The 25,703-nt window shown below is 43.0% G+C and overlaps 1 protein-coding gene across 1 annotated transcript; it reads left to right on the forward strand.

Moving 5' to 3' along the window:
• EIF4E3 (eukaryotic translation initiation factor 4E family member 3) lies at positions 1-23,532 on the forward strand. The gene is made up of 7 exons (XM_081903331.1): positions 1-361; positions 13,138-13,210; positions 15,603-15,697; positions 18,580-18,640; positions 19,411-19,477; positions 21,559-21,714; positions 21,829-23,532. Exons 1-7 carry the CDS (start codon positions 159-161, stop codon positions 21,873-21,875), a joined length of 702 nt encoding a protein of 233 aa, XP_081759457.1. The 5' UTR covers positions 1-158; the 3' UTR covers positions 21,876-23,532.
• Positions 23,533-25,703: the final 2,171 nt, after the last annotated feature.

Genomic DNA, 25,703 nt, shown 5'->3' on the forward strand with positions numbered 1-25,703 from the left:
GCCAGCGACAGAGCGAGCGAGGCCTGCCCGCTCGGCGCGCCAGATTTGCAGCGGGCGGGCAGGGCCCCCTGCTGCCCGCCGGCTGTGTACGCAACAAGGCGGGCTTTCGCCGAGCGAGGCGGCGCTGACTCAGCCTGGGCCGAAGGAAGCGCAGGGCAATGGCGCTCAGCCCCCCCGAGAGGCAGCCGGGCCCGCCCGAGCCCCCGAGCCCGGCAGCGGCGGCGGTGGCGGCGCCACAGCAGCAGCAGCACCAGGCGGACGACGAGGCCGACCTCGACCCGCAGCAGCAGCTGAGCGGCCTGGAGCCCGACGCCGGCGAGGGGATCCCGCTGCACTCGCCGTGGACCTTCTGGCTCGACAAGTAAGTGCGGGGCCGCCGGCACACCGGGTGGGGAAGGCGAGCGGCAGGAGGAGGAGGAGAAGGAGCTCGCGGCGAGAGCGCGGGGCCTGGAGCTCGCCTCTCCCGCGCCGGTAGGGTGGGAAAAGGCGCGCTCGAGGGGGCAGCGGTGGGGTGGGCGGCGTAGGACCGGCCTTTGTTCGCCGCCGCCGCCTCCTCTCCTGCTCAGCTCGCTTCCCACGGCGAATTAATTCCCTTCTCCGCCGAGGCCAACGAAAAAAAAGGGGGGTCTGTACTCCAAGCCCCACCGATTGCTTCACTTCGCTTAACCCACCCAGAGCTGCTGTTTCTGCCCTTCCTTGGCTCTCCCACACACTCCCCCCCCCCCCGGCAACCAGCCCTGGGCGCCCTCAGGCTCGCTTTCTCCTCCTCGCTATTTCCAGGGCTCTCAACGCGAGGTTTTGAACTCTTGAGACCTCTTTTTCCATAGCGGGGGATCATCCCTGTTAAGCGTGTTGAAGTGATAGGGGCTCTTAGAGGGAAGTGATAGAGGCTCACTTTTCCTGACTCGCTGGTATCCACACACAATGCATGCGCGCATCAAGCTTGCGGGCAGAAAAGCCAACAAGTGCAGCTTCCCCCCCCCCCCCAAGGTTTGAGACGCACAAGGTCGGGTGGGAAAGGGGCAACATTACTCGGTGGGTTGCCTTGGGAAAGGCTCGCCTCTTAGGTACCTAGAACAACTTGGGGCATCCTAGCTCTTGTGTTTTTATCCCATTGGGTGGCATTTCTGCTCCGCTGCCCTTTGTTGCCAGTTTCGGAACTTCTTTTTAATGCACCCAGCGCTTAAGGTGGTTTGTTTATTGATTTAACCAACCTTCTCTGGATAGTTTTCAGACCAGCTGCTGTCTGGAAATACATCCCCTAGGGGTATGGATTCCCTAAGCTAAAGCAAAACAAAACAAAGTATTTGTTTTGCCCTGGCCTCCTTTGGGAGGAAGGGTGAGATATAAATTTAACAATAAGGTTTTTTAATTGCACGTACCATAAAACAGGCCTTGATGAGAAACCTATTGTCGTGTGCACCCCGTTTTCCCCACCAGTGACAAGAAGTTAAAAGGGGTACTGCTACTTCTTTTGCATCAGTGGACAATGCAGTCCACATGCTTTATTTTAAAAAAACTACAAGGCGTAAATTGAGGCCAAGACTTAGCCATAATCCTTTACCCAATATCAGAGAGGGGCCGTGCCACCCCAAGGCCTCTTTTACCAGCTAAACAGTTTCTGTCTTTCCCTACTTACTTTTGAGACTGCTTACTGCTGTTTTTCCCACTCATTCTTTCTAGTCTTCCCCTCAGACCCAACCCCACAGGGGGGCACATCCACACGCATTAAAGAACAGTGGGGCTGCTATCCTATACACTTTTACCTGGGAGTAATTCCCACTGAACAAACAAGTAGGATTGTGCTGCAAGGTTCTTCTGTGCCACATCACAGAGTCACTTTAGAAGTCATCTTGGGGGGAAAGCATAGTGGTAATATAGGTAATATTCACAATTTTGAAATGACTATTTTTTCGCCCTTTAAAGGTGTGTATTCCAGGCCACAGTACAAACCGATGACTCTTTAATAACCATTAACCATCCTATTTGGCATTATCTTTCTGTGCATGCCTGTAAGAAACTATGGTGTTGGTGAAGTGGATTATAATGAAAGTTAAGGAACTAGTGAGTGGTAGTTATTCTGGATTAAAGGCAGATTATTTACTCTTAGGTTTCACACACACAAAGACACTTAGTGAACATGTATCAATGGCAAACATTATTTCAGCACAAACCTTACAATCCGTGCTTGGTTGCCCCTTTCCACCTTTCCTTTAAAGTCCTACAATGGGCAGACAATCAACAGGTGAAACTTCTGGGTGAGCATTGGCAATTTTTACAAAGGATTAACTACTGTATCTTCCCTTTGCTATTTCATTTTATATCAACCCATATTCTTGAAATATCCTTCTATGGTTGAAACTTTGATCTGCTCTTAACTGTCCATAATTTGCAACATGATCTCTTCCTACCTTGTTTTTCATTCCCTGCTTTAAAATAGATCTGTCTGAGAATCCATCCTTCCCTCCACTCATTATAAAAAACAAACAAACCTTGGTTCCCCTCTCTGTTTTGCTAAGAAAGCATAATCCTTTCTTAAAATCTCTATCCGGTGTTTATTTTCCACAAGATTCAAAGCCATATAAGACTTGTTCCCAGTGTCTCTCATTCCAGATCCACTCCTCCAGTCATTACAAAATCAGACTGACATGCTTGCTTTCTTATACTGCATCAGACTACAATTGGTTGCTTCTTTAGCTATGCTTTTTATAACTCCATGATATCCCAGTACTTGTCAAATGGCACACACGCACGCTGTCCATTCGGAGCTTGTCATAGGTGGTTGGCTTGTTTTCCTGTACCAATCTGCTTTTGTAACTTGAGAAAGAAACATGTCCTTGAGGTATAAACAGCTTTCTCTGGCAAGCTACATAAATCCTGAAATGTTCTTATGACCAATTGCATTTGGTTAGCACTTTTTACAACCAATGAAGGGTTTGCTGAAATGAAATACTAAGGGACAAGCTACAATGTGACCATGGTAGTTTTGTGTACTTAAAAATAGAACTCTGATATCGTGAAGATAGTGGGAAGTGCATCTGATTTTAACAGCAAAAGGAACACATTGGTGAGATGTGCCGCCCCTTTACCTCTCACAACCAAAGTCACTTGATGTTTTGGAGCTCAGCAAAAGTACTTGGGAAAGAAAATGCAAGGAGGTAAGGAAGTAGCATTCTGCACTCCTCATCTGGGTCCGCATTTTTGCTGCTAAAATCACATCTCTGCCATCTCATTGTCCGCTTAAACTCATCAGGAAATTATACTTTTTAAATTTTCTCATAGCTTGTAGGTCAAGATTGCTCCTGCTGCCTTTAAATTATAGCCATCTTGCATTAGGTATTTCAACACATGGCAGGGCATCTTGCTGAAGGATAAAGAACGATCTAAGCTACCTCACCTTACAAACCCCTCTGGTATAATCCATATATTGATTGTAGAAGCAAGCAAGGTGCCCAAAACACAGTGTGTCTGCAGGCCCGGACTAGTTCAGCAAAACCATTCAAAAGGCCTTGGGTAAGCAAACAAAGCAACAAAAGGTGACGAGAAATCTCTAGGGTCACTATAAGCCAACATTTTTATTATTTAATGCATTTATATCCCACCTTTCTCCCAAGTTGGGATTCACCAGATGTGGCCCAAATATGATGTTAGGTGCTTTCCTATTGTTGCATTTTTTTTAAAAAATGTCCCCCCTCCTCCCGGGACTAATCCATAGCATCCAGTTTTCACCAGTTACATGAAGTACCCAAAAAGTTAAATCAGTGATTAGATACATATTATTTAGGTGATATATATTTGGTTATATACCATGGTGGGGGTATCAATGAGTTTTGTTCTAGTTTCTTAAGGGCAGGAATTGTGAAGGAGAGATAAGCGTGCAGAAGTAGAGGACAGGAATAGACAATCAAATCTCTGTCCAGATTGTAATTTACTTCCTAAGTCAGGGGTATAGCCAACATCAGGCATAGGCAAACTCTGGCCCTCCAGATGTTTGGGACTACAATTCCCATCATCCCTAGCTAACAGGACCAGTGGTCAGGGATGATGGGAATTGTAGTCCCAAACTTCTGGAGGGCTGGAGTTTAACTATGCCTGGCCAACATAGTGACTGCCAGATGTTTATTGTACTACAGCTCGCACCCCTGACAGTTGATCATTCTGAATGGCACTATGTTGGCAATTACTGCCCAAAGCCGTTAGCAAAAGCTGTTTTGTTCATTAAAAAAACAACCCTTCATACTCTTGAGTTTCTATGATTGCTATTATATTATGTGTTGGTTTCATGCATAATTACACTCAGGGAGCCATTTAGATATTTACCACCTTTCATTTCAGTTGTCTGTATCTCATGTTTTTTGAAAAAATAAAATATCGGGTCTTTGATGATACAAATCCTTCCAAGGTTGTTTAATTACTTGGATGCCAACAGTAAGACATTACTGAAAGGTAACAAACCCAAGATCAGCTTGCAGAAATGCCACCATAGTGAGTGAGACTCACATAAATGGAATACTCTGAAATTTCTGTACATACTACAAATTATGTAATGTGCCACACAAGGAAATAATCCCCCACTCAAGATGTGCCTCCTAATTTGAGGGCTACTTTAGCAGGAAGTCAGCCCACTGCACGTTTCCCATCACAGCCTTGTTTTCAGTAAGGAAACATTTGTAAAAGACTTTTCTTCTGCGGTTACATCAGTGACCCTACCCGACCCCAACCTATTATTAGAAGCCATAGTCTTGAGGACAGAACAAGGCAGCTGGGCACTTGCTGAGGTTTATTATTATTTAGATGATTGGAAATTAAAGGTAAAGGTACCCCTGCCCGTACGGCCAGTCTTGACAGACTCTGGGGTTGTGCGCCCATCTCACTTAAGAGGCCAGGGGCCAGCGCTGTCCGGAGACACTTCCGGGTCACGTGGCCAGCGTGACATCGCTGCTCTGGCGAGCCAGAGCCGCACACGGAAATGCCGTTTACCTTCCCGCTGGTAAGCGGTCCCTATTTATCTACTTGCACCCGGGGGTGCTTTCGAACTGCTAGGTTGGCAGGCGCTGGGACCGAGCAGCGGGAGCGCACCCCACAGCAGGGATTCGAACCGCCGACCTTTCGATCAGCAAGTCCTAGGCGCTGAGGCTTTAACCCACAGCGCCACCTGTGTCCCCTGATTGGAAATTAGAGTACCGTAATTGGTAGGCTAAGTATGAAAGAGCAGACGTCATTGATTCGTATCTTGGTCGCTCTCTTCTGCCCATGTTCCAGCTTCACCTGGTAGGTAGTTTGGCTAGATTACTGTGACCTATGGTCCAGGAGGTAGGAAGAATCCCCATTGGGTCAAAGCACATTTGGCATCTTCCTACTTGGCAGATTACGACTGCACAGCCTGCAATTGACACAACAGCTCTGTGGATTGAAGGTTGTTAGCTTGGTAGCCAAAGTGACAACCTTCAACCTTACGGGCTATTCTACAAAAGTTACCAGTTTATTTACCCAGTCACATGTTAGCTATTCATGGCATTTAGATTGTGTGGAAGAGAAGAACCTGTTCTTCCAACAAAGTTACCCCACCTGATTGCCAAGTGGTGAATCTTGCAAGCTGCTATGTTTGGCAGCTTGAATCATAGACTCCTTAAGAGTCGGAAGGGACACCAAGGGTCATCTAGTCCAACCCCCTGCAATGCAGGAATCTCAGCTAAAACCTGTGGACAAATATTTGTATGCCACTTTTCCAGACAAAACCCATCCAAAGCAACTTACAACAATAAAATTACTAAGTATAAGAAATTATTGTATACGCTAAGAGTAACTGACAAAATTGAAACAGACTCGGAACTCCTGCTCCTTAACCGTACTGTAGATTGCAGTCAGTGCTAGGGTAGGCCAAACAAAACAAATGATTATTTAAGGCCTTCTGAAAAGCCTTTGTAATCATATGCTGCCACTCTACTGGGGGGGGGGGTGTTAATAGTGTGGAGCCGCCACAGAAAAAGCCCCCACTCTTGTGATCACCCACCTCATAGATTCAGGAGGTGTTCACAGTCCAGGTGTGCCCTCAGATGCTAGGGCCTCACTTACAGGAGTTCTAAGCCTCTCACTAAAGTATTCATAAGCAAGGGCAGCATTGCAGATACAGCACAGTCCAAACCAGGGGTTGGCAAAAAAAATTAGCCGTGGGCCGGTCCACTGTCCCTCAGACCTTGTGGTGGGCTGGAGAAGCGGCGCTGGGGGGGGGGGAGCTGGAAGAAGAGGGGAGGGGAGGGCAAGTAGTCCTCCTCTCCAGCTCCACTTACCTTCCCAGGGGCTGTTGCTGTTGCTGCTGCTTGTGGGTAGGCAGAGCGAGCTCATCCGCACCGCTCTCTGGCCCACAGGAGCACCAGGGTGGCGGCGGCAGAGTGAAGATGAGCGGTGTGAAAGGGCTGGCTCCAGAGAGGGGCTGTTTAAAATGGCACTCAGCCAGCTCAGCCCAGCCCACTTCCTCCTCTAGGCAGGGTGGGGAGAAGCCAGGAGGAGGGAGGGAGGAGGCGCCGACAAGGTGTGTGTGAGGAAGGGTGGGGGGAATGGAATGGTGCAGGGAGAGGGAAATGGTGCAGCCCGAACGAACAGAATCCCCATGCCGATCCATGGACAGTCTGCGGGCTGGATCCTGAAGGCAATTGGGCCTGATCTGGCCTCCGGTACTTAGTTTGCCAACCCCTGGTCCAAACAAACCAGGATCAAGCATCAAGAATCAGTCTAGGTTCAAATGTGACCTAGGGAGAAAGTCAGGCAACAGTCCAAGGGCAGATAGTTCAGGTAAGGCAGAAAAAACTAGGAGCTAGAGACCTGTGTTATTCCCAGCGAGTGGAAAGCTCGAGATGGAGGCCTTATACTAACTAGCCTTTTAAACCACACCCTGACCACCAGCTGCTAGCAGTGAAGGAGTAAGACCCAGAACAGTTTAGGGGTTGTGGGGTGGAGGAAAGAAGGGATAAGTCTCATTGTGTGAGTGGACTTCCTTCCATGCACACATTCCCCACTTAGTGCTACACTGAATTTCATCCATAATCATAGAAATAAACCTAATGAGAATCTGCATCGCTCTACATAGTACCGTTCTGTATGGTATTGTTATAGTGATCAAGGAGCCTCTGTTCCAGAAAGAGAGAAAGAAAAGGGAAGAGGTAACTCAGAAAGCTTCGTTTGTACACATCACCACCTACAGGCACACCTGACATTTGCAGCACAGTCATTTGAAGTTTGTTCTGTCACTCCCCTCTGCAGAAGGGGGGGGGGAGAGGGAGGTCATAAGGCATGCAAAACCTGATGCACATCTGGGATTAGCACATATTGGATCACCAGATTTAGAGGTTGTGGTTTCCAGGAGTCCCGGCACCTTTGTTACTGCTAGAAATGTTAGTAGTAACTTGAACCAGAATTTCGCAATCTGATTTTTATCTCTCCGTGCTATTGCACCACATTCTGCTAATTGTGAAACGTTAGATTTTACTTTGTATTTGTTTAATACAACCGTACACTTTTTGCACATTTTATGATTATAATTTTGTATTAAATGTAAAGTACATGTACGTTTTTAAAGAGCCTGACAAATATTCATGATGTAGACTAAAAACTTAGAAAATATTTGTTTCACCTAGCATACTTCTCTTACATTTCTCTGGGGTGTGTGTGTGGGGGGGTTATGGTGCTGTATGTGTTATGCATGGTTAAAAAGACAGGGTTGTAGTTAACTATCTTTTACTTGGAGTAGATTTATTGAAATTAATTGACCTAAGTTAGTTGTGGTCACTAATTTCAGTGTGTGCACTCTGCATAAAAGTTGACTACAGCCCACTATGAGTGAGTTAAAAGCACTGTAGCCAAATGTTATTTAACCAAAAAAGGTTTATTTTAACATGTTAAGTAAAGGTTTCTCATGTTCATTCAGTGACAGGAAATTTAATTTGTACAAATATTTATATACTGCTTATTCATAAATGATATCGGAGTGGTTTACAACAGTCATACTTAAAACTATACAATAAAAATAAGAATATTTTAAAACCAGAGATCAACTAACTATTTCAGAAGTGTATAAATTGCAGCTGTTAAGGGACACACCCTTAATAGACATGTTGTTTAGGCATCAGTTGTATATTATCCTCTGCTGTTGTTAGTTCCAGTTTCACTGGAATAGGTTAGTTCTTATTTCATTATGGAATAGGGTGACTGTCAGTGGCCATCTGACATTTGCCCTCTTAATTTCAAGGAATTGAAAGTAATGAAAGCCTTGTGGAGTAAATTACTGGCCAAAAACAACTTGTTGTCATCACCATAACTGCGTTGAGTGTCTTCTGAAAGAGACTGTGTAGGAACCGCTCAACAAAATTTGTTTCAGGCATGCACTGTTGTCTGATTACAGTCACTTAATTTGCACTGAAATACCATTCTCAGCCTGGCAGGCCAAGGTTACCCTTGGAGTGCTTACAGAATGTTTTCACATCAGTATTAAATTGTCCCCTTGGAACTCTTTCATGGGCATTTTGATATTGCCAAACTTACGTTGTTGTGCCAAGTCTCTCCCTCCCTTCTTCCAAACCGTATTTTAGTTTGCTAGAGAAAATAGTTTAACATTTAGGTGGGAATGTCAACCTGGGCCCAGTGCTGGCCTGTATGCCAATCCTCTATAAAGTTAATGATAAATCTTTCATTGACATAACCAGATGTAGACAATGGCAGCCTTTGGAAATATATTTCACCATCTGATATAGCAGGAGAGCTACATTTTGTCTACACTATGTTGCAGATTCAAAATGAGGATCATTTTGCTTCATGGATTCAGCACTTGGGTCTGTTTCACACCAACATATGTGTATGTATTAAGGTACTAGTTCTATAAACAGAAGAGGAGCTTCACTTACAGAAGCAAATTCATACACCAAGGCTGCCAGGCAGACCCTCTTTTGCACCCATCTGCTTGTTTCTATTTAGTGAGGGTGGGTAATCCAGGATTTAGTATGCAGCCTGTGTTGGACAGGGCTGCACTCCTCATAGGAAGTTGCCTTACACCAAGCCATGTCATTAGTTTATCTAGCACTGCTAGGGATGCGGGTGTGGTCTAAACCACTGAGCTTGCCGATCAGAAGGTTGGCGGTTCAAATCCCCGTGATGGAGTGAGCTCCCGTTGCGCTGTCCCAGCTCCTGCCAACCAAACAGTTCGAAAGCACACCAGTGCAAGCTGATAAATAGGTACCGCTGTGGCGGAAAGATAAACGGCATTTCTGTGTGCTCTGGCTTCCGTTGCACCAGAAGCAGTCTAGTCATGCTGGCCACATGACCTGGAAAGCTGTCTGCGGACAAACACTGGCTCCTTCGGCCTGAAAGTGAAATGAGCGCCGCACCCCATAGTCAAGTTTGACTGGACTTATCCGCCCAGGGGTCCTTTACCTTTTATACCTATCTTGCTCTCTATTGTTTACACTGACTGGCAGCTCTCCATGATTTCAGACAAGGGTCTCTCCAGCATTTTCTAGAGGTGCCAGGGATTAAATGTGGGATCCTTCTGCATGCAAAGAGTATGCTTTACTACTGGGGCATGGCCCAGCCACTTTTAGGATGCAGAGTTGTAGTCAATCTGTCTCTGCTTCTAATCACTGCTGCTACGTGATCATCCAGGAGTCCTTTGTCTAGGTTTTGTTTTGTTGACACAGATTAGTTGGGCTGCAGAAGGCGTTCTGGAGAGACCACACATTCAAGAAACGCAAAAGTAACTTTTGCTTAGTTTAACAACAAATAACAAAAACAAAAAATCCTTTTACACTAAATTACATTATATCAGTAAGTGTGACCTACTATACCGAACAGCTTAATTAACATAACAGCACCTGCTATACTGCTTCACAGCTGTAAAACTAGGTCATTGTAATGGTTATGGGGGTTGCTCGTGCTTAAGTTGCCGCCACTCCTGGCTGGGTTGCCTGGTTAAACCTTTTCTGTCTGGACAGCCCTTCACTTCGTGGCTGTTTCAGTCGCTAGCAGAATCCGTCAGTGGGCGTTTCTTGAACCTCTTCCAGCAAAGAAGTTCTTTGACGCCAAGTCTCCGCCTACTCTCCCTGCGTGGAAGTCTTCTGCGCAGGGTGGGTGTGGACAGCGGAGGACCCGTGCTCTCCCCGCTGGTCTCCGGCGAGGAGTCCTGGACCCCCCTCGCCGATTCCCCCATCTGCCCCCCTTTATCCCTGGTGTTATGCTGATTTCCTTCCCCAGCCGATGAGCTGCCTCTCTCCCTACTGGGCCCTTCTCCAGCATCGCTTTGGAGCCTTGCCTCCGCCTCTAGCTCCAATGGCAGTTCCCTGACAGTCATGTTATTTTCTCTGGCCCTTAAAGACATACAAATCTTGTGAAACAACAATGAAACCTAAAATTTAAACCATTCAACAGGTTTGACTATTACACCACCTGTGTTCTTTCCTGGAGATGACTGACCCGGCTTTAGTAACCTCTAAAGTGGATCCCCGTAATGTGCGTTTGGTGGGACTGCCCCTGAAAAGCATCCTGAAACTATGCTGTTTCGTAGCATTGTCTGAGGCAATCTGCAGTGAATCATATGTCTTTTACAATTCTTGCCTATTTGGGTATTTCCCCCCTTTAAAATACAACTTATGAAAGTTTACCAAAAAAGCCTGTGATAGTAATAATTAGTAGATCACTAGTAGGTTCTCTGGAATCTGTTTTGTATTAGGTGCAGCAGATGGAAGTTAATAGTCTAAGGTAGCTAACTAGAAGCTATCAGTTTGGGGGAAATCTAACTTGAGTGCATGTGCATTTTCTAGTTAAGTTTGTAATAAGATGATTCAGCATCTCTCTTCAGCATACCAAAGGAGAAATCAGTTTTCTCAAGCTGTTGTAAAATGACATGTGGTTCATTGCTATGTGAGGCAAATTACTGGAATAATCTCTGTTCTACCCATACTTTAAAAATAGTTAAGATAGCTAAGATTTCTGCCATCTGCAAATGTACCGAGTGTTTCTCCAATCAACAGAAATAGTATTTGGAACTAAAAACACCCCTTTTGAACCAAGGACGCCTTTTGAACCAAGGGGCGGCAACGGGGAGAAGCGATCTTCTCCCCTCCGCCCCTTGCTTCAAAAGAGGGGACAGAGGGGAAGGCACGCGCGCCCAGACCCCTTTTGAACCAAGGGGCGGCAACGGGGAGAAGCGATCCCCGGACCCCTTTTGAACCAAGGGGTGGCAACGGGGAGAAGCGATCTTCTCCCCTCCTCCCCTTGCTTCAAAAGAGGGGACAGAGGGGAAGGCGCACACGCCTTCCCTTCTGTCCCCGGAGATTGCGGGGCAGGCAACGGGGAGAAGCAATCTTCTCCCCTCCGCCCCTTGCTTTAAACAGGTCCGGGGACAGAGGGGAAGGCGCGCGGCGCTTCCCCTCTGTCCCCGGACAGTCTCCATAGGAACGCATTGATTGATTTTCAATGCATTCCTATGGGGAACCATGCTTCGCAAGACGAAAAACTCGCAAGAAGAAAAAACTTGCGGAACGAATTAATTTCGTCTTGCGAGGCACCACTGTAGTCTCTTATAAAAAGTATTCCAGGGTATCTGTATCCAGTGCTTTTTTCTGGGGGGGGGGGAGTACGCAGGGGTAAACATTTTGTGAATCTAAGTTTGGCCTCATTGAGGGGCAGTATTTCAATATGAGTAGGAAAATGAGAGTATCCCCCAAACATTTTTAGAAGAAAAGCACTGTCTATATGGATAACTTAACCAGAAGTATATTGTACTGTATTTGTACGAAATGTATGCAGGTATATTTAAGACCTCTGCATGGCCCGTTTCATTATGAGAACGGGGTCCCATGATAAAAGAATAAAATAGATAAAAGAATAAAAGAGCTTTTATTCTTGGATTTTACTCACTATAGAGAGGGTCTTGCTAGATTTATAGAATGTGGCCATCTAGTGGCACAGATGTGAAATGAATAGAATAATTTATTAAAACCCCTGTGTTGTGAGAATAATGCTTCTTTAAGCCTTGTGAGATGCAGAATATGTTCAAAATACTGTGGTACCTCTAGTTATGAACTTAATTTGTTCCGGAGGTCCGTTCTTAACCTGAAACTGTTCTTAACTAGAGGCGTGCTTTCGCTAGTGGGGCCTCTTGCTGCTGCTGCGCCACCAGCACAGGATTTCCGTTCTCATCCTGGGGCAAAGTTCTCAACTTGAGGTAACTCTTCCAAGTTAGCAGAGTTTGTAATCTGAAGCGTTTGTAACCTGTTTTATTATTATTATTATTATTATTATTTTCTTTTAACAACAACAATGCTTGTGATTATAGTTTAGAAAAAAGAGGGAAATTTCTGGATTCAAATAGAACTTATGCAGAATTACAACGACAAAATGTCTATAAAATTAAATAAAAACTGCATTCTATTTCAAAATGAATTAACCAAATTGAAAAAGAGGATTGGAAGGAAGGGGGGAGGGAGAGAGGGAAACAATAAACTATATCATCACCTTCTGACAGTAGATGTAACCACCCTCCCCAAACCTGACTTCAAAACAGAATAGGGTTTTTTAAAAAAATGACTTCCATTTCCCTTCCACCCACAAATCCCGTGGTATTGGTAATTCTCAAAGACACAGCTTTGTTGTGAAGCAGAGTTGGATGATCACACAAATATATTGATTTTTAAAAAAACCCCACCAAAATATATTGATCAGATTCACCATTTACCATGTCAACTTCCATGATGTAAGTTATGGTACCTGTTCTCATTGTATATAAATGTATTTTAAAAGCATGCTTTTGTGTTATTATAATTATTATTACAGTGGTAGCTCAGTTACAAACATCTTGGGTTACAAACACTTTAGGTTACAGACTTCACTAACCTGGAAGTAGTACCTCGGGTTAAGAACTTTACCTCAGGATGAGAGCAGAAATTGCACGGCGGCAGCGGGAGGCACCATTAGCTAAAGTGGTACCTCAGGTTAAGAACGGTTTCAGGTTAAGAACGGCCCTCCGGAACAAATTAAGTTCATAACCAGAGGTAGCACTGTATATCAATGTGTTTCTTTTCATAAATCTGATGAGTTCACTTACTATACCGAATATTTATATGGTTTCTTCCTCTCTCTCTTTTTTTCAAGGTCACTTCCAGGGACAACAGCTGCTGAATGTGCATCAAATTTAAAGAAAATCTACACAGTACAAACTGTACAGGTAACAAAGATGCTGCATATGAGAATTTCATGTTGCAATATAAAATCCCATATATTATCAATAGACCAAACAGGTTTTTTTCCCCCAGAGCTGAGATGTAACTTCTAATCTAACAAAACATTTGAAAAATCAGTCAGTTTGGTTTATGATAAGGCATTGTATTACGATCAGTAGAAATTAGGGGGGAAATGCTTTTGCAAACACCCTTTACAGGTCTAAAGTCATTGTTATTGCAGGAACAGAAAACTTATTATGTATTACTGAGTTTGCCCCTAATAAAATGATCATTCTTTGTATGTTAAATTTAAAAGTATAGTTTATTTAAAAAAAACAAGAACACACATTTACTAATTTACTTTTAAAAAATATTTTTTGTCATGAATGGATCTATAAGTTGCTGAACTGTAGGGAATCCAGCATCAGTTTCTGCTAGTTTATGATAAACGGGCAAAAATTTGAAGCTGAGAACAGAAGAATTCCTCAGTGCTATAGTAAAACAAAGAAAATTATTGTGTAGTCTAACTTGGTCTCATCACAGTGTCAAGCAGACACAGAAAGTGCTCATTTTCAGGAAGCGGGGGTTCTGTGAATACTAATTTTAGTGCATGAAACAAAAGGAATTGGAGGCCGTGTGATGTAAAGGCCTTGTCACTATGTTGCAGTCCAGATGCACAGAATCCCAGGCTGCATTCCTGCTGCCATGTCCGCTCCCCATCTTTTGAGGCCTACTCAGGAAGACAGAAATGGAGCCACCAATCTGTATAGACCAAACATCAACATGAGAAAGCCCACAAGCAAAAAAAGGCACTGAATAATTCTCCCTTATCTTGTGGGAAATTCCAGTGCTGCCTTGGAAGCAGAAATGCAACCTGCTCTTGCATTTGAAAGTTGTGCTGTACTTCTTGTTCTCAGTGTACAGGGATTGTAATGATCTGATTCAAGGTTGTGTCCAACAAGGTCATTGCATGAGTGGAACAACGTCTGTTCATGCCTTGGATCGTAGCTCCCCCCCCCCCAGTGTGCACCCCCAACTTGCTCTGGAGAATTGGGGGGTCCCTTAGAGCAGATATTTGTGGGGGGAGAAGTTCCATTGCGCAAGTGGAAGCTGCTCCCCCACACAGTGATTTGGTTAGATGCAACCAGCTGTACATTGTCTTGCATGAAATTCTTCCCAGAGTAGTCTCCTAACAGAACAGAACAGATCTGTTGAAATCACTGGACATCACTTATTCACATTCTTTAATTTCATTGAGTCCACCGTGAGCAGAACTTAGTTGAATACCACCCATAGTCTTTAGTTTGGGGGAGTTAAGGCCAGGTAGGAATATCTGCACATGGTTGTCTTGAAGATTTTGCACCCCAGGATTCCCCTTACCCAGTTTCTTAGTAGCAGCTAGTGGCATAACAGAATTTCTCTTCTCCATGCACTCCCCCCATGCACACTCAAAAATTTGTACACTCAGAAAAACAAAAAGACCACAGAGCAGATGGGGGGGTGGAGGCACATGAAAGGGAAGGTGAAGGTTCAATGCTGAAACAGAATTCATTCTGCTTGTGCAATGGCTTCATTGGATACAACCCTTTGAATGTTCAATGCAGAACTACTGTAGTTAGCTATAGGTATATTGGATAATTGTCCTTTCAAAAATAATAATTAAAAAAGCATGCTTAAAACGTCATGTTTAAAATCATTGTTTAAGATGCTTATTGTTGACTCAATTCCCTTGTTGTTTAAGAAGTTGGGGGTTCCTTGTTTTCTTTATGAAGATAACATTATAGCTACAATTTACTTTAAAATGTGTTAGTTGTTTTGCCGAAAGTTATGAGCTGCAAGTTTAAGTGGTGATTTACAAGCTCATTTGAGAGGGCATTGAATACAGAACTGTTGCATTATTGAAGATCAGTTGTAGGCTAGTGGCTCAGTTTCTACCACGGTGGAAGAAAACCAGCTTCCTTAGGAAACACAACTGGGTCTAGTTCCAATACCTTGCATTTTGCTTGAAACTGTTTCACTTGGTTATTGCTTTTTAAATCACTGTAATGGTCTTGGACTGTATTTTATAGTAACCCACCCTGGCATATTCTGGTGAAGGGCATATAGGAAATCAAAAAGTCTTGGTGCAGCTATCCTTCAGGTTAGGGGAGCATGTGGAAAAAACAAGAGCAAACCCTGTTTCCTATTTCCAAACATGGAGAGCTCTCTTATACCAAGTCAGTTCCTTGGACTAGCAGTGACTCTCTTGCGGGGGGTGGTCTTCCTTATCTGGAGATGCCAGCGATTGAACCTGGCACCTCTTTCAGACAGAGCATGTGCTGTACCACAGAGCTAAACAAAGCAAGGAAATGCCATGCTGTTACGTGTGAATTTACGAAGTGTAATAATTCTCTTTAGATCTTCTGGAGTGTTTATAACAATATTCCTCCTGTGACAAACCTGCCTCTGAGATGTAGTTATCATTTAATGCGTGGAGAAAGACGGCCGCTGTGGTATGTTTATATTCACATTATTATGGCGCTCTGGGCACAAACTGCATTCATTATTTGCTTATTTACGTGTAAGTTAGAAGAAATGGGGGGGAGGGATAGAAAAAAAGTGGAGAGGCGGGGGGAGGGGGATGATCAGAAGGTTATTTTTTTTAAAAAAAACGACAACAACTATGTTTAGTAAACATGATAAATTACACTGAAATGGTTTTTGTTTGCCCATGGTGTTTTTAAAACATTAATATTATGCAATACGATTTTCGCATATAATTGCCTAAAAGTAGGCTTTGCAAAATCAATTTAAAATATGTTGAAATTTTGGTTATTTGTGGCAAGTGCTGCATAGACAAGGCTGGGCTTCAGGGAACTATGCAATCAATTGCCCTCTCTCAGCATGAAGCTTTGGATTTATGTTTCTTGAACAGTAGATCACTTTTTCATGTGGCAGACCACCTTTGAAATGGATACAAATGCAGAGATACAAGTGGGGTTTTGTGGGTGGCAGTGGTGGGGCACATCTTATGCTCACAAAGTGCAATATCCTGCTGGGTGTGCTCAAGGTCTTGGACATGCCTGAAGTAGCCATGTCCAATGTATTTATAAAGTTAAAGGGTAAAGGGACCCCTGACCATTAGGTCCAGTCGCGGCCGACTCTGGGTTGCGGCGCTCATCTCGCTTCATTGGCTGAGGGAGCTGGTGTACAGCTTCCGGGTCATGTGGCCAGCATGACTAAGCCACTTCTGGCGAACCAGAGCAGCGCACAGAAATGCCGTTTACCGCTGGAGCGGGAAGCACTTTGAGGTGCTTTCGAACTGCTAGGTTGGCAGGAGCTGGGACTGAACAATGGGCGCTCACCCCATCGTGGGGATTTGAACCGCCAACCTTCCGATCGGCAAGCCTTAGGCTCTGTGGTTTAACCCACAGCGCCACTCATGTCCCAATGAATGTATTTATAGAAATAACAAAAACAAAACACTCCTATGGATCTTGCTGACTTGAATCAAACTTCTGCTTACTTGGATGTTGATGCTGACAACCTGCTCTTTTTAAAGCCTAAGACCAAAATGCGGTACGTGTTCTTGTTACATGCACAATGTATTTCCCTTAAAACCATGAGAAGAGTCTACTGAGGAAAGCAAGACAAATACTGTAAATCATAAAACAGTCTGTACAAATGAACACATTTTTAAAAAAACACAGATGTGTGTTTTTTTAAAGACACTTGCTGCTTAAGCTGCAGTTCTGAAAAAAGTACTGGCCATCAATGGGGAAAGGCAACAAACCATTATGCCAATCTTGCAGACTCAGGAAGTTAATGCTACGAGGGGCTGCACCAGTCTACAGTATAGGTTTAAACATGGGCAGATTGCAAAAGTGAGCAACACTTGATAAAATTGCTGCTTTGGTGAGTCTCACCTAGTTTGCTGACAAGTCCTGCCCGCACCTGATGCAAAAAGTCATTATACCCAAGATCAAGGTGAGCTGTATGTTTGGGCAAGTGTTTTTATCTCTTCCGAAATTATTTTAGACTTGCTTATAGGGATTTGTTCCCTTTTTTTCTATGCTAGAAGGATGCCAAAGGGAAATGAAAGCTGTTCTGTTTCCTTTCATACCTGCACTTGTATTTGAAAGCTGCATCTAAGAGGGGCCATAGGTTGAAGTCCATAATTGAAAAAATGTGCTTGTTTCTTCTGAAGTCCCCTTGATCAAAAGTTTCACAGTCCCTTTTTTTTTAGGGGAAAATGGGTAGCACTAATGTCACAGCTAAGTCATTTCCTTTTAATTATTTTGATAGTGGCCTTGTTTTTGTCTTCTAATTCATGAAATGTGGTATAATAATCAAGATTATAATTAATAATGTTTGAGGAGTGTATTTATTATATATAATAAACCATAGACTTGCGTGCCTTCGTTGCCGTTTTCACTTATTCTGAAACTTTCACCAGCAGAACTGCCTATCCACAACCCAGATTTTGCTTTAAACGGCACTAGAATGTATACTTGTATCATAACTGTTAGGTTCTGAAGTACGGTTACCTAAATTGCAGTATTGTATTCAACAAAGCTATTCTATTAGTGCAAAGATTTTCACCTGTGCACCAGGATGTCCTCTCCCTATGCATCCTTCAATCTGTTCTAGAGGTTCCTCCAGCCCTTTGAAGCAGATTGGGCAGGGAGGGGAGAAAAGTCTCATCACACAGGAAAATGGTCTTTGCACTATTGGGACAAACTTGTTGGATATGATCAGTGATAAATACATGTTTAGGTATGATCAGGCTATGTTGAGAAAAATCTTTTCATGCACCAGCAGATTACTCAGAGTCTGCCTACCGTTAGGCAGTGTGAAGCAGTTGTTTCAGGCAGCAGGTGCTGGAGAACAGTAGCACAATAGGTTTCCTTTTTTTCTCAAAGTACTTCAAGTCCTGCAACTTAAATAAAGTATGAATAAGCTTTCCATTATTATTATTTTGACTGATTTATTGTGTTGGCTTGGGAAGGGGTGAAGAACTAAAGCAGGCATAGGCAAACTCAGCCCTCCAGATGTTTGGGGACTACAACTCCCATCATCCCTAGCTAACAGGACCAGTGGTCAGGGATGATGGGAAGTGTAGTCTCAAAACATCTGGAGGGCCGAGTTTGCCTATGCTTGAACTAAAGCCTGACCTGTTGACCATTAGGCATCCTATTTGGTCCTTTCCTACATTCTGAGAATTCCCTACAAATTTCCCCCTGCTTCAGAGCTTAAAAACCTGCATTTATTTTTATGTTTTATGTTTAAATAGGTAAGATTCTGGGCTGTTGGAATCTGTGCCTTTGCACTGTACCTAGGTGTAAAAAAATTGCCAGTCTGTGCAGCCAAGCTTTGTTTTTTCCTCACAACTCAGGGAAGAAGAAAGCAATGCCAAGGGAGGTGTGTGGAAAATGAAGGTCCCCAAAGACAATACGGTACGTGCTTAACATTGTATATAGTCGTACCCCGTTGGTTATGGTGATGCAGGTGCGTGTGGTCTACTTATTTAACAGTAAAGGATCACTCACACTAAACTTCAGTTGTATAATCAGATGGCCTTTTATTTATTTTTTATTTTTTATCATGGACAGCTCAAGGCATTTTATGTCTGCCAGTGTGGTGTAGTGGTTAAGAACAGTGGACTCGTAATCTGGTGAACCGGGTTTGATTCCCCGCTCCTCCACATGCAGCTGCTGGGTGACCTTGGGCTAGTCACACTTCTTTGAAGTCTCTCAGCCCCACTCACCTCACAGAGTGTTTTTTGTAGGGGAGGAAGGGAAAGGAGATTGTTGGCCGCATTGAGACTCCTTAAGGGAAGTGAAAGGTGGCATATCAAGTTCACTTTTACTTTTGCCCTCTTTTCTGCCTATAGTATCTGGTTTGCTCCAGAACAGATTTGGATGCATGATCATTGAAGTCTTGATTGAAGTTGGTGTGATATCCAACTAAATCATACTCTTAAGTAGACCCTATGAAATTAATGGGCAAGTCCACTGGTTTTATGGTTCTGCTTTGAGCATGAATTAGCTGGATATCACCCGTTGAATATGTTCAAGTTAAACGTATAGATATAATTTATGTGAAATTGTAATAAAATGCACCAGAATAATGTTGTGGCTGTTGTGGACAATATAGCTGTTCAAACTGCAAATGGAATACTTGCTGCAACGTAACCAGGTTCTTCATTTTCTTGTTTTTTTGCTAGTCTGCAGTTTGGAAAGAGCTGTTGCTTGCTACAATTGGGGAACAGTTTACAGACCGCTGTGCAGGAGGTGAGAAAGTACTTCCTGTTATTTGCTTTTGTCTTGATTTTTGCTAGCACAACTTACAAATAAAAATCCCCTGCTGACACTTTTCATCCTATCAAAGTGCATTGTCCCTTTGCCTGATTAAGCCTAGGGAGAGGGATTGATTTTCTCCAACTTCGTTCAGGCAACCTCCATAATCCAAGAGAATTATCCAACTGTTTGATCCTTGCCAGGAAAAGAATGTAAATGTCTTCACTTGCCATCCTACTTTTGACATATCAGCATTGCTCGCTTTTTGTAGTATTTGTGGACAGAGAGTGGGAACAGGACTGCCACAGATCCTGCACAAAGTGACTCAAAGGAAGAAGAGAGAACCTAGAAGAAAGAGGTTGCTCTTTCATTGGCTGCCATCACTTTTGGTCATTAACAGTGGAAAGGCATCCTCCTGCTGTGTTGGTTAATGATTTGAAAGGAGTAGTTCTTGACCAAGTCAAGACAAATAAAGCATAAGAAGGCACTGGTGCTTTGGCAAAAGATTCTGCCTCCCTTAGTGCCTGATTATGCACCAACAGAAAGCCTGCACCACACACTGCAATCAGGGTCCTAGAGATGTTAGGTGCTCCAGCTTTACACACAAGATTCATGAATCATGCTGATGTTCTTTGCATCTCTAGATTTCCATGCTTTTATTCGGAAAGCAGGCTTACCTTCAACAACAAAATACAAATTCTATTAAGTTTCATATAATAGAATATCAGTGTTGCCAATCATGCTTAGATTTAGTCTTAGTGATTTTGGGACCTCTCTAATTGTCTAAAAACACAAAACAATGCAATTGTTGTACCATTTTACGTTATGTCCACTATATATAGTGATTGGGATGTCTAAATAGTCCCCCCCCCTCCCTGAATAATTAGAGCAGACAGAATTATACTGGTGGTTAGGGCAGTAATCCTGTATACACTTACCTGGGTGAAAGTCCATTGAAATTAACAGGATTGTCTTCTGAGAAAACATGCATTGAGCCAGGCATTCAGCTACTGCCTGACCATGTTTGGTCTTTTTGTGTGTGCATGTAATATATAAAAATCAGATACAGGGCTCAGCTGTTTACATTATCCCCATAATGTGGTTTGTGACCTTTTTACTGGTCTGCACTTTTATCTGTAGTGTCATATTTTCTTATGTAGCACTTCTTGGGATAATGCTAGCAAATAGCATTAGAAATAGGATAGGTGCTTTTCTGAGTTAAAATCTGAATTTGCCTCATTGGTCTCCCTCCCCGGCTTTGTATACCCAATATAGTTCCAGCCATAAATAAATAAATGGCCTTTTATAGGTGCACTTATTTTACAGCAGGCATCTCCAAAACATCTGGAGGGCCGCAGGTTGGTGATGCCTGTTTTACAGTGATAGAATAAGTACCGTAGATTCCGGCGTATTTGGCAGCTGCAATTTGGGGGTTCGTCTTATAAGCCCAGTCGCCTAATACACTGGGCAGCTCCGCACCGGGAGAAAGCCGCCCGGAGCGGAGCCCGCCGCCGGCTGCTGTTGCTTTGGAGCTGCCGCCGTAGCAGCAGGCGGGCTCCGCTCCGTGCTGCCCATATAAGACGACCCCCGACTTTTAAACCTCTTTTCTGGGGTTAAAAAGTCGTCTTATACGCCGGAATCTACGGTAATATGTGTCAATGGGTAGTAAAATAAAATAATGTTATTATTTGATTGGTTTGGAAAGCCATGCAGGGTTGGATTATCTGCCATCTCCCAAACCCCTGTGGTTCAGTCAAACCCAACAAAACCAAGCCAAAAGCACAAACAGAGCAGCACATTTCAAAAATCTCTATGATAAGCTTAATACTAAAGTTACCTATTTATAGGTCTTAATTATTGAGGTAGAATTTATACCAGTTACATGGGAAAGTTGAACAAAAAGCATGTTTACAGTAAAATTCCACCACCTCACAACATGTCCTTTAGGACTAATTTGTTGTTTTTTATTCATGGTGTGTTTTTGATTTGGGGTTAAGAGTCCATACTGGCTCCAGTAACAAAGATAGTTTTTAGATGATGATGATGATGATGATGATGATGCTTTCTCTTGGCAGGTGATGAAGTAATAGGAGTTAGCGTCAGTGTCCGTGATCGGGAAGATGTTGTTCAAGTTTGGAATGTAAACGCATCGTTAGCAAGTGAAGCTACAGTTCTAGAAAAGATCTATGAACTTTTGCCCCAAACATCTTTTAAAGCAGTTTTTTATAAACGTAAGTAAAAATTGTGCATGTAGCATGAAGCAGAGTCTGCTGTCCAAATGACTTTAATCAACAAAATGTATTTAATACTTGCATATTTAATAATTGTGTCATCTTGCCTTTCAGCTCACAAAGAGCATCATGCTTTTGAAGGTGGACGCAGGAGACATTAACACAGGAGACAGTCCTGAACTCAAGTTGTAATTTTTAGGTTTTTGGGGTTTTTTTGAGATCATCACAGTGAAAAGATGGACAAAAACACTTGCAAAAGCACCACAAAGCCTGGTTATTTTAGATTGTTATATTCCTCTTGAGCTGGTGCTATTCAAAAGCAAGGAGTATTGCTGCCTCAGTTGCTGATTGTGATGTTTCCTTTCATGACTGCTTAACAAAAAAAAAGTCACTTTTACTTAGTATTCCTTTCTTTTTAAGGTAGAAGACTTTACGGTTAAGTAGTTTACTATACCTAGTTCAAATGCAAATATGCACAAGCATGATATGCTGCTCTTTCTAGACTTGCTGTACCTAGAGAAATTAATAGCTTTGTGAACCATGTTTTTCTGTAATACTTTGCTTTGAGACATTCCTATCATGTTAAGAGATACACACAGATTTGTCCCCCAGAGAGGTTGTAATTTGCACTGTCCTAATAGGCAGTGGGAGAAATCCAAGGGGAATCCTGCTCAAGCTCCATGGAAATGAATGGAGCTTGCACAGTACCTGGGTTGCTTCCAATGTCCTCTCCTTATGCACTGATAATGCGCATACTGTAAATATATTTTAATGATCACTGAACAGAGCCCATAGACTGAAAATACACTTCTGATGTGACTAATTTTAAACTCTTTAGATACAAGCCGCTTAAAATAAGGGGTGGTTCTCACTGGGTGATGGCCCATATCTGTCCTGAGAGCGCGGGTAGGCTTGAAGCTGGACATTGCTCGGGTTGAAGCATTGTTTGTGATGATGTATCACTGTTGATTTCTGTGATCATAGTCACACTGGAACAGATGCAGTTATGCTGATTATGGTATGGAAGCTGCCATCAGGTGTGGAGCAGTCAGTTGTTGATTGGCATTTGTTTTTAGCTATTTCAAATATCTATTGGGGGTGTGTGAATGAAATCGCTACTCTTTGTTCCAGAGGTGCCTAATATAGTTTGAATTAAAAATAATAATAAGTATAATATTTCTTTTAAAAAAACCCACCAAAACTTAAACCCCTCTGCTGTGCTCTCACTTAAAATGGGAACCTTAACAAATCTCCTTTAGCAAACTTTTTATAAAACAGATCTTCCCTTCTTACCCCCCTGCAATCATATCACATGTGTTCTTCACCCATGAAGGTCAGTATCAAATGCATAGTAATTTTTATTGTAAACTTAACTACTTCAACTGTATCTAGTTGCAGGCTATGATGGCGCCTTAAATACATTTTTCGATAGAGAAGAAAAGTTGATTACACTTTGAAGCATGAATGTGAAAATTCTCAACATTAGTTTGTGTGTATTTTCCTCCCCGCACTAATTATTGGAGTTTTTCTTCTGCTTTTTATTACAGTACCAAAGATTTATTTAGTTCCTCACAATGAGCTAGAGGAATGTGCATTCTCTTCTAGGCAGCATTACTGGATTAGCATTTAGTATTTTGGAAATCGTTCTGACTGCACTGATAACAACCCATTTAATCCTACAAGAGGCAGCCATTGGAATTCAATGTGTTTCTAAATGAATCAATTTCCCCTTTTTAATTTTTGTACTAGTTCATTTGTATTTATGAATTAAGATTTGTGCATTTTAACTAGCATTATTAAAAGTTTTATAAACTCGTACACATCTATTCAGAACTGCATTTATTATTGGGTTCTCTCTCTCTCTCTTTATTTAAAAAGAAATATAAGTGTTCTTCAAGGCCACCACCCTGATATGCTATTTTTATACATAAGAGTAAACATTTGTCTATATTTTTCAAAGACCTAACAGTACAGCATGTCCACAGTATTTACAGAATCAGGACTGAAGAAGCCATTACTAAAATTCCAAAAAGGGCTCATAAATCGCTTTCGTCTCATTGAGGAAACATTGGAGAGGCAGCTCAGCACTGAACATCACAAGATGCTCTAGTCTAAAACATGGGTAGGCAAACTAAGGCCCAGGGGCCTGCCCCAGCCCAATTGCCTTCTAAATCAGCGTATTTTTACATGAGTAGAATGTGTCCTTTTATTTAAAATGCATCTCTGGGTTATTTGTGGGGCATAGGAATTCATTCACTCCCCCCCCCCCAATATAGTCCGGTCCCCCAGAAGGTCTGAGGAACAGTGGACCGGCCCTCTTGAAAAAGTTTGCTGACCCCTGTTCTAGAATATGTCACTGTCATTCTCTAACTTTATTTTATTTGGCTTCCATAGCAACATAGTAAAGTCCTTCTTAGACATAGGCATGCACCATGTACAATAAAACCATACCATTTAGCAACCATACCTGCGTTGGTGGGACGTCTTTCCTTTTGGCCTGTTGCCAGCAACAGAGGTGACTCAGGAGCTGACAATGAACAACCAGGAACAAGACCTTGGAGTCATAGTGGGTAGCTCAATGATGATGTTGACCCACCAGGGTGCAGCAGCTGTGAAAAAGGCAAATTCCATGCTAGGGATCATTAGCCATGGAATTGAAAATAAAACTGCCAATCTCATTATGTTGTCATACAAATCTATGTTGTCGCCGTGTTTGGAACACTGTGTACAGTTCTGGTCATCTTGCCTCAAAGAGGATATTGTAGAATTGGGAAAGGGTTTAGAAAGAGGCAACCAAAACGATGAATGGGGTAAAGTTTGGCACATCTTAGTTTAGAGAAAAGGTTGGCGTGATAGAAGTCTATAAAATTATGCAAAGTGTGAAAAAAAATAATAAGTTTTTCTCCCTTTCATAACACTAGCTCCTCCATGCCAGCCACTCTTAGATGGCACTGATTGTATATGAGTCCAACTCAGAGTGACTTTTAGCCTGATTGGCACCAAAACAGTCTTGGCTGCCCTGATGAATAATGCATACTGGGGAAAAGGCAAAGGAGTGTCGTGTTGGCAATTTCCCAGGATTTCTCATTGGTATCTGACACCCATCAGCCACGGTATCCTTCTGGACTCATCCCGGTATCCTTAGGATACCTTGGCTCCCAAATGCCTTGGGAGTCAAATGTTCCGGCTCCCAAACAATCAAAACCCGGAAGTGATTGTTCTGGTTTTTGAACGTTCTTTTGGAAGCCGAGTGTCCAACGGGGCTTCCGCAGCTTCCAATTGGCTGCAGGAGCTTCCTGCAGCCAATAAGAAGCTGTGCTTTGGAAGCCGAATGTTTCGGGAGTCATATGGCCTTCCAGAATAGATTCTGTTCAGCTTCTGAGGTACGACTGTAATTCTTTTCCTACCTGCCGGATTAACTCCTGAAAGTAGTGTTGGGGAATTCTCACTCTTTGTTTTCTGACACTTGTGCTGTGAAATACTGCAGTGCTGTTTTTGTCCCCCGTGCCATGAAACGTACTACAACAACAGCACCAAATGAGGTCGTTTGGAGTGAGGTGTTGTAACAGTCATAAATTATATTTCCATTGATATAGTGGAAGTGTGGAACAGGGACTTCTGTTAGCATTTCCCTCCTCCGTTGCTGATGTGTGACTGTTACATCACATGTCTGTGTTTACTTTCTAAGCTTGGAAAGCCTGAGAATGGAAGCTAGCCTTATCTCTTCCGCTCTGTTGTGTTCTTGTACTTTTTACTTTCTGTTCTCTCTCGGAGCTGAAGTGAGAGGACGCCATGATCACTTTGTCCCGTATATACTGCTTAATAAAAGCTTAGAATGAGCACACCAATCTCGACTTCGTTTCTGCTAATCTCTGCTGAGTGTGCGTACACATAGGCATCTGCTATGCGTCGCTGGAGTGCCCAGGGACTGATAATTTGTGGACGTCCCGGAGCTGTGCAACATCAGGAAGACATCCAGAGAGGTTTGT

This window comes from Podarcis melisellensis (genome assembly GCF_964234715.1).
Source record: "Podarcis melisellensis genome assembly, chromosome: 2".
NCBI classification, from domain to species: Eukaryota; Metazoa; Chordata; class Lepidosauria; order Squamata; family Lacertidae; genus Podarcis; species Podarcis melisellensis.